We start from the raw sequence: 17,374 nt of genomic DNA, 5'->3' as shown, positions 1-17,374 counted from the left end.
ACCGGTATCCTTGTTACCTGGTGACTGACTTCCTTTAGCACTTCCTGCTGCTGCTGCTAGTAGCAGCAGGTGTTGAAATCAGACTCATTAAAGGTCCTGAACGGCTTTTTGTCTGGTTTTAGCATCTATCAGCAACAAGGGACGTGAAAGAACCCAGTCGCCAGTTAATGAGGAAACCCTCCATCCATCCATCCATCATCTTCAGCCGCTTTATCCGGGGCCGGGTCGCGGGGGGCAGCAGTCTCAGCAGGGATGCCCAGACTTCCCTGTCCCCAGACACTGTCCTCCAGCTCTTCCGGGAGGATCCAAGGCGTCCAGGCCAGCCGAGAGACATAGTCTCCTCCAGCGTGTCCTGGGTCTTCCCCGGGGTCTCCTCCCGGTGGGACATGCCCGGAAAACCTCCCAGGGAGTGGTCCAGGAGGCATCCTGAACAGATGTCCGAGCCACCTCAGCTGGCCCCTCTCGATGTGGAGGAGAAGCGGCTCTACTCCGAGCTCCTCCTGGTGACTGAGCTCCTCACCCTATCTCTAAGGGAGCGCCCAGCCACCCTACGGAGGAAGCTCATTTCGGCCGCTTGTATCCGGGATCTTGTCCTTTCGGTCAGACCCAAAGCTCATGACCATAGGTGAGGGTGGGAACAGTAGATTGACGGTAAATCGAGAGCTTCGCCTTTCGGCTCAGCTCCTTCTTCACCACGACGGACCGATACAACGACTGCATCACGGCAGCCGCTGCACCGATCCGCCTGTCAATCCACGCTCCATCCGTCCCCCACTGTGAACAAGACCCCAAGATACTTAAACTCCTCCACCTGGGCTAGGGTCTCTCTACCTACCTGGAGAGGGCAAGCCACCTGTTCCGGTCGAGGACCATGGCCTCGGATTTGGAGGTGCTGATCCTCATTCCTGTCGCTTCCACCATCGGCTGCGAACCGCCCAGTGCATGCTGTAGGTCCTGGTTCGATGAAGCCCAACAGGACAACATCATCTGCAAAAAGCAGAGTATGAAATCCTGTGGTCCCCGAACGGGACCCCCTCCGGCCCCTGGGCTGCACCTAGAAATTCTGTCCATAAAAATGATGACTCAGAGGTCTCAGAGGTGGACTCGTCCATCCACCCAAGTGAAGTCACCGAGGTGGTGGTAAGCTTCTCGGTGGCAAGCACGGGGGGGATGAGATTCGCCCTGAGTACCTCAAGTCTCTGGATGTGCAGGGACTGTCTGGTTGACCCGTCTCTGCAAACATCGCGTGGCAGTCGGGGACAGTGCCTCTGGATTGGCAGCCGGGGTGGTGGTCCCCCTGTTTAAAAGGGGGACCGGAGGGGTGGCTCCAACTATAGGGGGATCACACTCCTCAGCCTCCCCGGGAAAGTCTATTCCAGGGTACTGGAGAGGAGGATCGACCGATAGCTGAACCTCGGATTCAGGAGGAACAATGCGGTTTTCGTCCTGGCTAGTGGAACAGTGGACCAGCTCTATACCCTCCATAGGGTGCTCGAGGGTTCATGGGAGTTTGCCCAACCAGTCCACATGGGTTTTGTGGACTTGGAGAAGGCATTCGACCGTGTCCCTCGTGGTGTCTTGTGGGGGGTGCTCCGGGTAATACGGAGTCCGGGGCCCTTGTAAGGGCCGTCCGTTCTTTGTATGACCGGAGTAGGAGTCTGGTCCGCATTGCCGGCAGTAAGTCGGACCTGTTCCCGGTGCATGTTGGACTCCGGCAGGGCTGCCCTTTGTCACAGGTTCATGAGGAAACCAGTTCTTCCAAACAACCGGCTCCTCTCCGGGTTCTGGACACTCCCTCCTCCGCTAGTTAGCTGCTGCGTTCAGGTGACGGAGCTGCTGCGGAAACTGAAACTCCGTCGTTCACATGAAGGCAGCAGAGACAGCTGGACTGAGGAGACACTCAGGAGACACTCAGGAGACACGTGAAGGAAGCGTTGACAATTTGCACAAAAGGGACGGCTCTCAGACAGCTGTGAACCGGCTCTCGTCGTTCACTTAACAGAGCCGTTCAAACGAACGACTCGTTCATTGAACGTCACAGCGCTACTGCAGGACTGCGCACTGGACGGCCGTTCCAGCGCTGCTTCAGGCTGACGCTGTGCTTCATCAGAAGCGGTGAACAAATGAGATCGCGCACAGCAGCTCGCCGCTCGCCTTGGCATCATGCCAACTGTTCTGCGTGGTCGGAGCCTGCTGCCCTCCGTCAGCACGTCCGTGAAGACCTCCACGCTGACAGGCTGTCCTGGCGCCAATTCACTTGAAAAGTTCAATTATTTCAACTGGAGCGACGAGCGTGGGGCGGTGAAGCGGTGGGATTTGGGCGGCGAGCTGTGCGGGGCCGACTGGCAGTGCAATCCACGGGCGCGCGGATTTTTCGCTGCAAACGCTCGCTGCCGGCCGCCCGCCACGTCATCGCTCGCCGTCCGCCGCTCAAGATTTAGCGACAATCGCGTCATTACATTGACTTATTGTGTAATCTCATTCCACGAAATATTTGTCCGGTGGAAACACACCGTGACAGCGTTGCTCGCTGACTGTGATTTCCTGAACCAGATAGGAACCTTTGTACTTTTCTTTATACCAATAAATGGTGGGAGACTTCAGCGAAGGAGCGGCGCTGCTCTCACCAGACGGGCCCAGGCTGGCGTTCACTGGATTTACTGAACCTCAGGGTCAACCTGGAAGAAAACATGAAAGAATACACACAGTCAGTCAATAACAGTGGCTTTCTCTCATCACAGTCCGTCACAGCAGGTGAGTCAGTATCAGGTACGAAGACAGGCGACCCTCATAACACCTGACTTACCAAACACACCTTCAGGTCTCCTTCATAAATCACGCTCCCTGATTTACACCCATAGGTTGTATATAAATGGACAGACCTTTGGTGACGTCACCCATAGAGTTCCCAACCGCCGTTGTGAAGACTTTACCGAGTCCAGCAGGACGTCTCCACATTGAATATTGAAACCGGTTTGAAAAAAAAAAAAAAAAAATGTATGTATGGTTCTGTAATTTTCTGTGTTGGTTGTCGGCTCTGTTTTGGTGTTGTCTAGATTGGGGTTTGGGATTGTTCTTGGTTGCGTGTGGTGCGTCGACAACACTGTTTTGTATTGTGACTTTGTACATAGGTTGTGCCCCCCCCCCCCCCCCCCCCGTGTTCTCTCTCTTTATCTTTCTCTCTTTCTGTCCCTGCTCTCTGAGCGTCTCCGTCCCGGTCCTGTCCGGCAGCCATGCCGGATGCCAGCTTTAAATAAAGGCAGCAGGAGGAGACTCAGTCTCATCCTGCTGCTGACAGTAAAGTCTGTTCGGATAGTAAAAGCTACAATCATACAGTATTGCACGCCCCAGCTGCCGAACAGGACAAGGAAAAAAAAAAAAAATATTTGAAACCGGATGTAAATGTGATTGGTCCCGCCCGTCACGTGTGTGGTGTTGGTCACATGGTGGTGACGTCAGTACGCGTCAGGTATTTGTAGGCGCTGTTCGCGCCCTGGAATTATGGGAAATGTATGCAAGAATAAAGCCTCATTCATTGAAGTCACGCCGTTGTCTGGACCATCTTTTGGGATATAATAACGTGACCGCATCACGTGGACAGAGGAGGCGCTGTGATAGGGCGATTTATGCAAAACTTTAACTTGTAATATAAAATCAACAGATTGAGGCCCGGTCGGCCTTTGGCGGCGGGCGACCATGGATCACGCCGCTGGCCGCCCCCGCCGCTCCGACCGGCTCCCCGCCGACCCGCTCGGCAGCGGGACCGAGACGCGCCGTCTCACCCAGCGGTCCTACGGAGCGGGCCCTCCCCGGGCATCGCACCGGGTCGGTTCCGGAGGTCCGGCGGAGGACCCCCGGGCCCCCCGGTGCGACCCGCCGGCGAGCGCAGAGTTTCATACACCCTCCGGGACCGGACCCAGATCGCGGGGCCAGGGCTCGCCCCCCTACCCGAGCCGCCCCCCTCACCACACCCGCCGGCCGCCAGGCGGCGCAAGCTCTGTCTGGTGCAACCGCTGTCCGTCGCGTTGCATCTTGGGTAATTTCAGTATGAGTAGTGAACACACGACGTATACTCAACATTTCTGGCGAATGCAGTATGCATCCGGGAACTTCTCGCATACTCAAAATGGCATACTGCCAGTGTAAACGCACTGCATACTCAATAAGTCAGTATGGTAGTAGGTAAGTATGCGGTTTCGAACACAGCCAGAGTTCCCGTCGGCCCGTCTGATGAGCAGCTGGAAGCTTCAGCTTCATCCTCCATCCTCCAGCCTTCTGCCTTCTCTCCATCTGCTTCACCTCCTCACTCTTTGGCTGGTTTGCATCCATCTGTTTTATCCACTTCAGGGTCTGTAGGAGAAAAGCCCAGGTAGAACATGAAAAACCCATACAAGTCTGGGTCAAGTGGTGAGTGTTATTTCCACCTCACTCCACCACAGGGTCTGGACTGATCCAGGAGTTCTCAGGAGGACTCAGGAACCACTGCTGGGTTTCATGTCCTCTGCTGGATTCACTGTCAAAACTGACACACTCTGACCCAGATCACCTGAATCCAGACCTCCCAGAACACCTGAGGCCAGACTAGAACACCTGCAGTCTACAATTCCACAATTTCATTTAGCAGACGCTGTTGTCGGAAGCGACGTACAACACAAGCAAGAATTAAAGCAGAACTTTGCAACTTTTTTACCTCAATGAATGTGTTTCAGAATCCCTGTGGGGTAAACAAAGACTTGTCACGGGGATTCGCCTGTCCCTCCACTCCCCCCGGGTCTGGGTCCTGAAAGCAGCGCTTGCAATTTCAGAGGAGCGACCCGACTACATCTCGCGAGAACAAACCTGCTTTACGGCGCTCATACGGGATTACAAGTATAAAAGCTGTTGGAGTGCGATATTTGTCATTGTGTTGCAATAGACGATCTTTGCATGATGTGATTGGTTCTGATTTCCGTTTGGTAACTGAAAAATAAAGAGGAGTGGCGCCTCCTCTCGTCGAAGTGAGCGCGAGTGAGTTGGCTGCTGAAAGCATCTCCGAGTGTGTTTGTTTTCCAAAAAGTCTGAGCGTGCGAGGCAGGCATGTCTGCGACAGAGGGAGCGACCGGAGGAGGCAGCGCGAGGAACTGCTGCTGCAGAAGTTTAACAAAAGCGTCTAAACAAACATGAAACTCTCGCTAGCGTTGGCAACGCCGTCCTGAGGTGCTCACGGATGGCAGAACCAACAAGACAGAAAAAAACTGTCTAGCAAGCGGGAAAAAAAGGACATGGGAGTGGGACGCTCTCTGCACGGGGGAGGTGGGGGGAGTTGCGGAGGACGTTTACGACAGTGAGCTTTCACAGGAGACCAGTAGGGGGAGCGCTAAAGCAAATCTTACAAAGTTCTGCTTTAAGACATAAGAAAGAAACCTTTAGTCAGAGCTTCAACTGCTTCAAGCGCGACTGGCCAAGGGAGTCAGACGAGTACGGGCCAGTTTGTATGAAGATCTGTGGCGCCCCCTAGAGGAGGCAGCCCCACAGTTTGGAAAACACTGCTTTATAATCAAATCTATTGGAAACACTTAACAGAAAGGTTCTCTCTTGCTTTTCCATGACTGGGAGTCCGGAACTACACTACACTACACTACTCTATACTACACTACACTACACTACTCTATACTACACTACACTACACTACACTACAGTACACTACACTACAGTACACTATACTACACTACACTACACTACTCTATACTACACTACTCTACACTACTCTATACTACACTACACTATACTACACTACAGTACACTATACTACACTACACTACACTACAGTACACTATACTACACTACACTACAGTACACTACACTACACTACACTACACTACTCTACACTACACTACACTACACTACACTACAATAGGATACACACACAAGACTAAACTACACTACACAACACTACACTTTTCTCAATCCTTTGTGTTTTAAACACTCAGAATGAAATGAAGATGTAACTGTAGCACGACTGCAGTTACTCCTGCTTTTTGGTGGAAAAACAGATCCTGGGATCTGTTTCCGAACTGTGGTGTTTTCAGTGGCTCTGATCTCTGCTGTGTTGTGAACAGACACACAAAACACGACCAAAGTTGTATGTTTTCCTTTTCTTGCTGTAAACAGATCGTCGGTCAGTCAGACCCCGATGTTCAGTGAAATCTGAGAAACCCCCCGCAGTGACAGACCTGGTCCAGCAGAGGGCAGCAGGAGAGCAGCAGGAGCTCCAGGGAAGAGTCCTGAGTCCTGAGTCCTGAGTCCTGAGTCCTGAGTCCTGAGCAGACACAGGAGGAACCGCTCAACAGGAGCAAAGAGGACCAGAGTGTCAAAAAGCTGATCTCAGAATATAAACGACTGTGAAACCAGACGAGGGAATCGATCCTGAAACAGACATGAAGCTTCTGGAGGTGGAGGAGTGAAAAACCAGAGTGAGCAGTGTGTGATTCTACTCCTCACCGCTAACCTGAAGACGTGAAGCAAGGCGGTGTTTTCAGTGACTCCAAACACAACGGAAGGTTGAAGGCATTGCCATGGAAACTTCATCTGGGCCTTCATCTTCCAGACTGGAACCTGAACCCTGAACCCTGACCCTAACCGAACCTGGTCAAACAGGCGGCCGCTGCAGAGGAGTTCTGCGGTTCTGAAGGTGTCGGCGGGACTCCACAGATCCCAGCAGCTCCTCTGAGGTGAGAGACAAAGAAAAACCAGCGTGTAACACACTCCAGACCCACACTTCCTGTCAGTCACCTCTAGATCGGTGAGACCTCCTGCTGCCGGTCTGGACCGGCGCCCAGTGTGTCGTCCGGGTGTCAGTTCCCGACCCGGAGGATCCGGCGAGTGTTTCCACTGAGTCCTCCAGCGGCGGAATCACAGCCCTCAGTGAGGAGCGTCAACATCAGGCTCCAAATACTGGCCCACGCCCTCCACCGTCAGCGCCGGGGCGCCATCAGGGGGCGGAGCCAGAACAGCCTGCTGCAGAGTCCGGCTTCACAGCGTCACCGGGACCGACCGGATCCTGGTCCTGGTTCCAGCTTTAGGTCAAAACCCTTCTGGAAGGAGGCTGAAGGCAGAGACCATGATGGCCAGAGGGCTGCTAGGACCCCCACCCAGTACCCCCCCCCTGTACCCCCACCCAGTACCCCACCCTGTACCCCCACCCAGTACCACCACCCTGTCTCCCCACCCTGTACCCCCACCCAGTTCCCCCACCCTGTACCACCACCCTGTACCCCCACCCTGTACCCCACCCAGTACCCCCACCAAGTACACCACCCTGTACCCCCACCCTGTGCCCCCACCCAGTACCCCCACCCTGTACCCCCCCCCCACCCACTGGTGGAAATATAATGTTAGACTATCATGGCTAAATGCTTCCATGCTTCGCGTCTGCAGGACGGTGAACTGGCCTCCTAAACCAGCCCCGCCCACTCCACATCCAGTAGCTGGGGGTCTGGGGACAAGCCAATACAAACTCCATGCAGGGGGTCGGTTACTCCTCTGACTGACAGCACACTTCAGCCAATCAGCGCTTCAAAACAATACGTCATCAAAATGCGTTAGCTTCTCTAAGAGTTAGCTTTAGCTCTTTAGCTTTAGCTTCTCCACACGCAGAGACAGGCGGAAACGTCTTTTCCTGTCAGAACCTCTCCAGGCCAGACTCTGGCTCTGCTTGATTGCTGTAATTCTTGGTATTTTGGCTGTAACTTTACTTATTGCAGCTTTCAGACGATGGTTAAAGTCTGTAACCTCCGCCACGCTCGGTGATGACGTCACTTCCTGTTTAGCTGCCGGAATTCGTCAAAAAAATTTGAAAACAAAAAGCGGCAACGCTGATTGGCTCGGCCGTTTCATGGCCGAGCCGCAGTCTCTTTCTATTGGCTCGTCCCCAGACCCCCCAGGTACTGAATCCCAATGTGGACATAGAGTGGGCGGCATAGATAATATAGAAACACTAGTGGCTCATGCGCGCTGTAACCGAATGGGGACTAACGTCGTCACATGGCGGCCATCTTGGTACAGGACCGCTTACTCACTCAACATTAATGTCAATGGAGCGTCAACTTTGAAATAGCTATAGATTGCTCAATTTTCAATCGATTTTCAAACGACTTGGTTTGTTATAAACGTCAGACATGAAGGCATTTAACTGCATGCAAAAAGAAAAGTTGTGATATTAAAATTAGTCTGCATCATAGCAAAATAACGTTAGTAATAAATCAAACTGTCTGTAAATCCATGAAGAATTCAGTGAGTTGAGTATTTTAATTAGTGTAAATCCCTCACCTTCCCTTAGATTACACAGAGCGCCCCAGAGTGGTCCACTGTACAAAGATGGCCGCCAGTGAACGACGTGGCTGACTCCGCCTTAAGGCATCTAGTTTTTATATGATATCTATGGTGGGCGGGGCTGGTTCACGAGGCTACGGGTGAACTACCTGCAGTCTGAAAAATGCTGACTGGGCGCGTTATCCTCTTCCTGTTGTCACTGATTGCATCTATTGCAACTGATGCAATCAGTTGCAACAGATGCAATCAGAAGCAATGTTTCCATTCGAACAGGAAGGTTGAAACCAGTCTCATCCCAAGAACCCCCAACTGCCCCCAAACAGGAGCCCCCAGTGTCGGTGAATGAAAGCTGGAAGGAAAATTACTCAGAGAGACGGAGCGAGGTCGGCCGAGCGAACGCTTTTTCTCTCCTTAAAAGTAATTTTGACTCCACCTGAATCGTCCTGTGTCCGTGTCCTAATTTACTTTGACTATTTAAGGAAAAGAACCTGACCCCCACCCATAACCTCCACCATAACCCCCACCCATAACCTCCACCCAGGACCTCCACCCATTACCCCACCCAGGACCCCCACCCATAACCTCCACCCAGGAGCCCCACCCATAACCTCCACCCAGGAGCCCCACCCAGGACCCCCATCCATTACCCCCACCCATGACCCCCACCCAGGACCCCCACCCATAACCCCCACCCATAACCCCACCCAGGACCCCCACCCAGGACCCCCACCCATGACCTCCCCATGACCCCCACCCAGGACCCCCATCCATTACCCCCACCCAGGACCCCCACCCATAACCCCCACCATAACCCCCACCCATAACCCCCACCCATAACCCCCACCTAAACCTCCACCCAGGACTCCCACCCAGGACCCCACCCATGACCCCCACCCAGGACCCCCACCCAGGACCCCCACCCATAACCTCCACCCAGGACCCCCACCCAGGACCTCCACCCAGGACCCCCACCCATGACCCCCACCCAGGACCCCCACCCAGGACTCCCACCCAGGACCCCCACCCAGGACCCCCACCCATAACCTCCACCCAGGACTCCCACCCAGGACCCCCACCCAGGACCTCCACCCAGGACTCCCACCCAGGACCCCCACCCAGGACCCCCACCCATAACCTCCACCCAGGACTCCCACCCAGGACCCCACCCAGGACTCCCACCCAGGACCTCCACCCAGGACCCCCACCCAGGACCCCCACCCATAACCTCCACCCAGGACTCCCACCCAGGACCCCCACCCAGGACCCCCACCCAGGACCCCCACCCAGGACCCCCACCCATGACCCCCACCCAGGACCCCCACCCATAACCTCCACCCAGGACCCCCACCCAGGACCCCCACCCAGGACCTCCACCCAGGCCCCCACCCAGGACCCCCACCCATAACCTCCACCCAGGACCCCCACCCAGGACCCCCACCCAGGACCTCCACCCAGGACTCCCACCCAGGACCTCCACCCAGGACCCCCACCCAGGACCCCCACCCAGGACCTCCACCCAGGACTCCCACCCAGGACCTCACCCAGGACCCACACCCAGGACCTCCACCCAGGACCCTCCACCCAGGACCCCCACCCAGGACCTCCACCCAGGACCTCCACCCAGGACCCCCACCCAGGACCCCCACCCAGGACCTCCACCCATTACCACCACCCATAACCTCCACCCATGACCCCCACCCAGGACCCCCACCAGGACCTCCACCCATTACCACCACCATAACCTCCACCCATGACCCCCACCCAGGACCCCCACCCAGGACCCCCACCCAGGACCCCCACCCACCACCTTGTCCGTGGTTTTTGACTGCAGACTGAACTGAATCGCAACATTTGCATCAGAGAGAACTCAGGTCGATACTGCCAGTATGACGAGTAATACTGTCTTTCCAGAAATAAACTAGAATCAACAGAAGACTGATGACAGGAAAACATGATCGCTTCGTTCCTTTGATGGCTGAACTTGATATTGACCAGATTTGTGGAGCAGATTAATCCACCAGAAGCACAGCCTGCCTCCCTGTGGACGTCTGTCAGGTGATCCGTGATCCAGCAGACGCAGGACGCATCATGTGATCGATTCATAATGTCTGGCAGCACAGCCGAGGACTAAAGAGCCGTCTTCTCTTTTCATTAACATAAACTCATTCATTTGTCGGTCTGTGTCTGCATGTTGCTGCTGCTGCCCCGGCTCACCTGATAACTTCTCCCTTTTTTTCATCCTTTCATTCAATATGAGAATTCAGTTTATTGAATCTTAGTTTTTATTCAGTCCTATTGAGTGTGTGTGTGTGTGTGTGTGTGTGTGTGTGTGTGTGTGTGTGTGTGTGTGTGTGTGTGTGTGACACGTGTATTTATTGATAACAGTGATATTAAAGTTAAATCCATGAGACCTCTGTGATGAGCGGATTCTTCCAACTAAATTCTGAGTTTTAAAGATTTTTAAAGATTCATAAATCAATGATGCCAGTCTGCCTGACAGACACATAACTGAAACAAACAATGCCGATAATCATATGATCATGTGTAAACTCAGCTTTTATTTGAGCTTCTATTTTTGCTTTACGTCGGAGTGGCGATTAACTTCCACTTGAGACTTCCTGCATGCTCTGGATGGACGGCGGCGCCGGCAACCATGTCGACCATCGTGACTGCAGGAAGGTAGTCCCGAAGCACACACTTGATATTTTCTTTCTCACGTTTTATTTTATTTTGAAACTTCTTCTCTTTAACTTATTTCGCTCTAATGAAATGTTGAAAATTTCATTCTTTTGTTTTAATCTTTGTATTTTTTGTAAGTTCCTGTTTAAATAGTGTTAAAGTTAACTGTCACTGTTAAAATCATAAACAAATAAATAAATAAATAAATAAATAAATAAATAAATAAATACAACACCATTGATATCATTATTATAATTATTCTTTTTCTGGAGCAGGGATTTTCCACCCATTATATTTGGAGGCCACAGTCTGAACATTCACCCAGCTGTGATTCATGTCATGGTACTGTAAACACACACACACACACACACACACACACACACACACACACACACACACACACACACACACACACACACACACACCGGGGGATCTCGTTACAAACGGCATGCCATCTGCACTCAGACACAAACAAGCCTTCCTCCTCTCATGTAATCAAACCTCTCAGGTTCACACTCTTATCGGCACGGCAACTTTATGTGTGTAGCAACACACACACACACACACGCACACACACCACAATTCAGAGTCCTGCACAAAGAGAAAGGCATTTGTGGACTGGAGCTGTTTTCATGGCGCCGCAGTAAAACAGGAATGAGACACTTGTTGTTGATCGAACATGAGAAGGTTTTCTGCTGAAACAAACAAGGAAACATGAGGCAGTGGGAGCAAGATGCTCCAGAATCTGATGTTAGAGGAAGATGCTCTGCATTGTGGATGAAGTGGAGGAAGGTGGGGGTGGGGGTGGGGGCATCTGGTCACTCTCTCATCGTGCCCCAGCTGACTGTACAGTACAGACTGTACTGCTGTTAATAACGGCCAACTAGCACGGGGGGGGGGGGGGGGGGGGGAGGGGGGGGGGCACACAAAGAAACAACAGTGGGGACCCAGCTCCACCCCCACCTCCACCCCCACCCACCTCCGCCTCCCCTCTCTCTCAGTAAAAGCGTCCTTTCATGCTATGGCGCTGACCCACATCTCCACTCAGCACGCACCACTGGCTTCAGCAGCGTCCGCCCACAGCTGAGGCTCTCTGGAGCCCCCACCCGGGGGCCCCCACCCGAGAGCCCCACCCAGGAGCCCCCACCCAGGAGCCCCCACCCAGCACCCCCCACACAACTGCCCCCACCCAGGAGCCCCCACCCAGCAGCCCCCACCCAGCAGCCCCCACCCAGGAGCCCCCACCCGAGAGCCCCCACCCAACTGCCCCCACCCAGCAATCCCCACCCAGGAGCCCCCACCCAGCTGCCCCCACCCGGGACCAGAGATCAGGTCCAGAGGTCCGGCTGTGAGAGGAACCAGGACCGGGTCTGACAGTCTGTCCTCTGTCCTCCTGGACCCCCCCCCGGCCCCCCCCCCGGCCCCCCTGCCTCCGCCTCTGGGTGGAGGAACCGGAGAGGCGGGTCAGCAGAGCCTCGTGCTCCAGACGCACCTTCACCTCCGCAGCTCCGCCCGGCGGCGATGTTACCATGGCAACAGACGAGGGTCCTCACCTCCTGAGGCTGCTGTGTGTGTGTGTGTGTGTGTGTGTGTGTGTGTGTGTGTGTGTGTGTGTGTGTGTGTGTGTGTGTGTGTGTGTGTGTGTGTGTGTGAGACTGTCAGTGATCTGCTTTACCTCAACATTAACTCATTCCGGACAGACTGAGTGATTTGATTGGCTGATTGGCCGGGGTCAGGATCCGGCCACAGGCGGGCTCTTTGGCTCCTGAATCATTTAAAGAAATTATCATGAAATAAAAATGTCTTTTTTTTTTCTTTTTTTTCTTTTTTTTTACATGAACTCAAGAGTCAATTCTAAAATGACTTTTTTTCTCTGGGATCAAAAAATGGTTTGAAAAAGGCTAAAAATAAAATGGGAAAAAAAAGCTAAAATTACCAAAAAATTAAAAAAAATAAAATCCTTAAAAAAATAATAAATTAAAAAAAACAAAACAAACAAATTAAAAAAACAAACAAAAACAAGAAAAAATGCTTCAAACAGAGATGAAATGTTTAAAATGGCTGAAATGTCCTTCCTGAAGCCGCGAAACTCTTTCTGTGTTCTGGTTCCTTTCATCCTGTCTCTCCTCTCCTCTCCTCTCCTCTTCCCTTCTCTTCTCTTCTCTTCCCTTCTCTTCTCTTCTCTTCTCTTCTCTTCTCTTCTCTTCTCTTCTCTTCTCTTCTCTTCTCTTCTCTTCTCTTCTATCCTGTTTTATCAAAATTGTCTGGAAAATGGGAAACGAGGCTGAAACCCCTAAAATCGGACACACAGCCCCTGAGCTGTGATTGGTTGTTCACCGTCTCAGCTGAACGCTGACGCTTCGTGATGCGACACAGACGCAGTTTTTCTTCACTGAACAGATGAAACCTGAAACGTGACCTTGTCTCGGAGTCGAAGGTCATTCTTTGGCCTGTTTTTTACTGAACGGAACTGAATGAGCGCTGGAGGACTGACGATGCGACCTTTGACACTCCCGCTCACCTCTGACCTCCTGGCTTTTGACGGTGGAGGTTTCAGACGCCGGGGGCGGCGAGGGCGGGTTGAGCTCCAGAGCTGAGTGTGTCTGTGGTTTGGCTGAGACTCTGATCCAGTCCTGAACCGTCAGGTTCTCTTCCAGCTGCAGGTTCAGTCAAACATCTGGCCGCAGACCTTCCTGTGACGAGGAGTGTGAAAACAGGGTTTTAATGCTTAAAAACAGCTGTGAGAGCGACACAGAGATGAACTCCGACTGTTTCAGACGCCACATCTGTTCTCACCCAGCTTACAGGAAGTAATCTGCGTTTCATTTGGCTCGGAGAGAGGCTGACCTCTGACCTGAGCCCATCGACACACACGGAGGATTACAACTTCCTCTGTCCTTCATCCGGCTGCTCATCTCCAACCCGTTTTCTTTTTAATACCAAACTTCTGAGTCTTCCTCAGCCTCCCATCAGGACTGCTCCACCCCAACCCCCCCCCCCCCCCCCACCAACCCCCCACCCCCTCCACCCTCCACCCTCGCTCTGCCAGCTGTCTATTTTAGTCCACAACACCCTTCAAGCAGTAGCTGAGTGGCGTGCCGGCCTTCGCCCGGAGCCTCAGCTCAGAGGGGTTTATGGGACCAGGGGTCTGGTTTATGGTCTGCTGAACCAGAGCGGGACAGAGACCGGGGCCCAGAACAGTCTGGACCGCCAAACCCAGGACCAGCCGTCAGGCTGTTCCACCAGAGCAGCATTTAGATAAGACGAGTTATTTACCTCCAAGTGGAGCGATAAGACATGGTGGACGGAAAAATTCCCTTTGAGAGGACAGAGCTGCAGAGCCCGGCCGGGCTGGATCCTGGTTCCAGCACCCAGCACAGTATCAGCACCAGTATCAGCCCCAGTATCGGCCCCGGTATCAGCCCCGGTATCAGCCCCGGTATCGGCCCCGGTATCAGCCTCAGTATCAGCCCCGGTATCAGCCCCGGTATCGGCCCCGGTATCAGCCTCAGTATCAGCCCCGGTATCAGCCCCGGTATCAGCCCCGGTATCGGCCCCGGTATCAGCCTCAGTATCAGCCCCGGTATCAGCCCCGGTATCGGCCCCGGTATCAGCCCCGGTATCAGCCCCGGTATCGGCCCCGGTATCAGCCTCAGTATCAGCCCCGGTATCAGCCCCGGTATCAGCCCCGGTATCGGCCCCGGTATCAGCCTCAGTATCAGCCCCGGTATCAGCCCCGGTATCGGCCCCGGTATCAGCCTCAGTATCAGCCCCGGTATCAGCCCCGGTATCGGCCCCGGTATCAGCCCCGGTATCGGCCCCGGTATCGGCCCCGGTATCGGCCCCGGTATCATCCCCGGTATCAGCCTCAGTATCAGCCCCGGTATCAGCCCCGGTATCGGCCCCGGTATCAGCCTCAGTATCAGCCCCGGTATCAGCCCTGGTATTGGCCCTGGTAGCAGCCCCGGTATCAGCCTCAGTAGCAGCCCCGGTATCAGCCTCAGTATCAGCCCCGGTATCGGCTGCAGGGGAATGCTACTAATGTGAGCCGTCGGCTCCGTGGTGGGCGGGGGTGCTTCACAGCTAACGCAGCTGCTGGTGTTTGACCGTCGGAGAGATTTTTTTTTTTTTCCTCCTCTCCGCTGTCGGGGCGCTGCACCATTTAGTACAGGGGGGGGGGGGGGGGGGGGGGGGGGGGGGGGGGGGGGGGGGGGAACTGAAAAGGTCTGGCGGAAACCCTGCCTGCAGTGTTTTAGTCCGTGTCCACGGCGGCCATGTTCTTCCTGTTCCAGAACGTCGGCAGCGCGCATACAGCGTCAATTTACGTCACATCCCCACGATTGCGCGGGAAATTCAGACCCCGAACTGCAACAAATTCTGTGGCCCACGGCCGGTACAAGGCAGCAGACAGAGAGGCGGATTGGAGTGTTGTTTTAGGTTTTAATGCTTCACGGCCCGCTAGCATTGAAAAAACTGGAAATGCATGTGTAGATTTTCACAAATCTTGCCTTAAGTCCCTTTAAAAAAATTATAATGAAAGAATTTTTTTCCACTGACCTCTGACCTCCTGGATTTTGACACTCTCGCTTTGAAACTGAGGAATGTGAAGTTTCAGTTTTTGGTTGTTTTTACGCCACATCCATAGATTTCTGAGTTTCAACACATGCAGACCTCTGCCTGGGAAATGACACATTTGCAGTTGAACTGCTTATAAAGTACTTCTACCTCGACAGACACCGCCTTATATTCCTCGTCGTCGCTCATTTTCTTCGATCATCGTTACGATGAAGTGATGAGGAAAGGCCGGTCGGCCAGTGCTAACTCATCCTGAGCTGTTGACTTTCTGGACTTGTATGAAGCCGTTACTGGAGAATCGGAGGTCATTGCTGCCGTGTGGGGACACCCCGGCGTTACTGTGGCGTGGCGTCGGCGCGTCATTATGTTTTAAATTAGAATGAGCGGCTGGATGTCAGAGGATGTGCAGAGTGAGTGCTAATTGCTGCTCATTCCGGCCACTGAAGAGGCTGGTGATGAGTTTGGCGAGAGAACGTGCCAGGACATGTTCTCCAGCGCCGCCGCTATTTCCGGACGCGCTCACACAACGTTTCCAAGAGACAACGGGAAACTTTCGCAGCGTTCTGGGTGATGGGAGCAAATAAAAAACACAACTGGAGCTGACTCTGTTGTCATGGTGATGCTCCTCCGCAGTTTCCATTGGAAACTGTGCTACTGCGCATGCCCACCAGGCTGGTTAAATAGTCCTTCTGCACATGCTCAGATGGACAATGGCGCCTCCGTGACTCTCAGTCCACAGCGGTCCAGCTTGTCCTTTCATGATGATTATCTTTGATTTCGTTCTGGTTATGCTGTTCAAAGCAGCAGATTTTACAGATGGCTGTCACATTCACCTCCAGCTTCATATCTCATCTGTATTACATAACAGGAAGTTTGTGAGCATCTTGAAAATAAAAAAAATCTTCTTTATTACCTCAAAAAACTATGTTTTGATGCGTAAAGCTTCAGGATTCCTGTTAAACGTTTAAAAATCAAGACCAAAGTGATTTTTCCACCTTCATGATAAGAAACTGGAAGTTGGTGGAACAGTTTTAGACGATCTGATTGGCTGTCTGCCTGATCGGCACCGCCCCTGCAGGCTCTGGGCCAATGAGCGCGGAGCGGGGGCGGGGCCTCCGGGGTGTAATCAATCCGCCGATGGGCGCCGGGGGAGAACCGGAGGAGGACCGGGGGAGAACCGCAGACACGCCGCGGCGCTGCGCCTCTACAGCCGCCATGGGGGAACGGTTCGTGGTCGTACCGGTGGACGGAGCCGCCGGAGGAGCAGCACCGGGCCGGGCGGAGGAGGACCGGGAGCCCGCGGAGGGGCTCGGGCTTGACCCCGCGGAGGACCCGGGACCCGGACCGCAGGACCCCGGCGCCGCGGTCCCCATCCTGGAGTACAACCGGGAGCCCATTAAGTACGGTAGGACTGTCTCCATGTCCCACTTCTTACCGGATTAACCGATTAGCTGATTAACCGGAGCCGGCGTGAGTCTATCAAGTGGAGCCGGTGGAGTCCTCCACCCCGATCAATCAGCTGATTCACTCACCCAAAACACACCGCAATAAAACACACACCCTCTGTAGAACACACACCATCAATAAACCCCCTGAATAAAGCCCGCTGTCTCCGCAGCTGGCAGGATGTGTTTCACGGTGTTTCTCGTGATGTTTTTTATTTCTCATGATTTTGAACATTTCAGTTTTTCCGTCTTTAACGTCGGATCCGCTGCTGCGGGTTTTCTGACTCTGAGTTTAGTTCATTCTCTATTTAACCTCATGTTGGAGACAGAGGGGAGATAAATTTTTGTGCCGCTGATTAAAAGCA

The 17,374-nt window shown here is 53.5% G+C and overlaps 1 protein-coding gene across 1 annotated transcript in view; it reads left to right on the top strand.

Moving 5' to 3' along the window:
* The first annotated feature begins 16,764 nt into the window (after positions 1–16,764).
* Positions 16,765–17,374, top strand: part of LOC115385670 (solute carrier family 12 member 7-like) — a 44,285-nt gene continuing 43,675 nt past the window's right edge. Inside the window, 1 exon segment of the mRNA XM_030087746.1 lies at positions 16,765–16,969. Coding sequence (XP_029943606.1) covers positions 16,780–16,969 — 190 coding nt within the window. The 5' untranslated portion in view covers positions 16,765–16,779.

The sequence above is a fragment of the Salarias fasciatus genome, unplaced genomic scaffold (assembly GCF_902148845.1).
Source record: "Salarias fasciatus unplaced genomic scaffold, fSalaFa1.1, whole genome shotgun sequence".
NCBI lineage: Eukaryota > Metazoa > Chordata > Actinopteri > Blenniiformes > Blenniidae > Salarias > Salarias fasciatus.
Note: the sequence above shows the minus strand (reverse complement) of the source record. Positions and strands in the feature narration are given on the sequence as shown.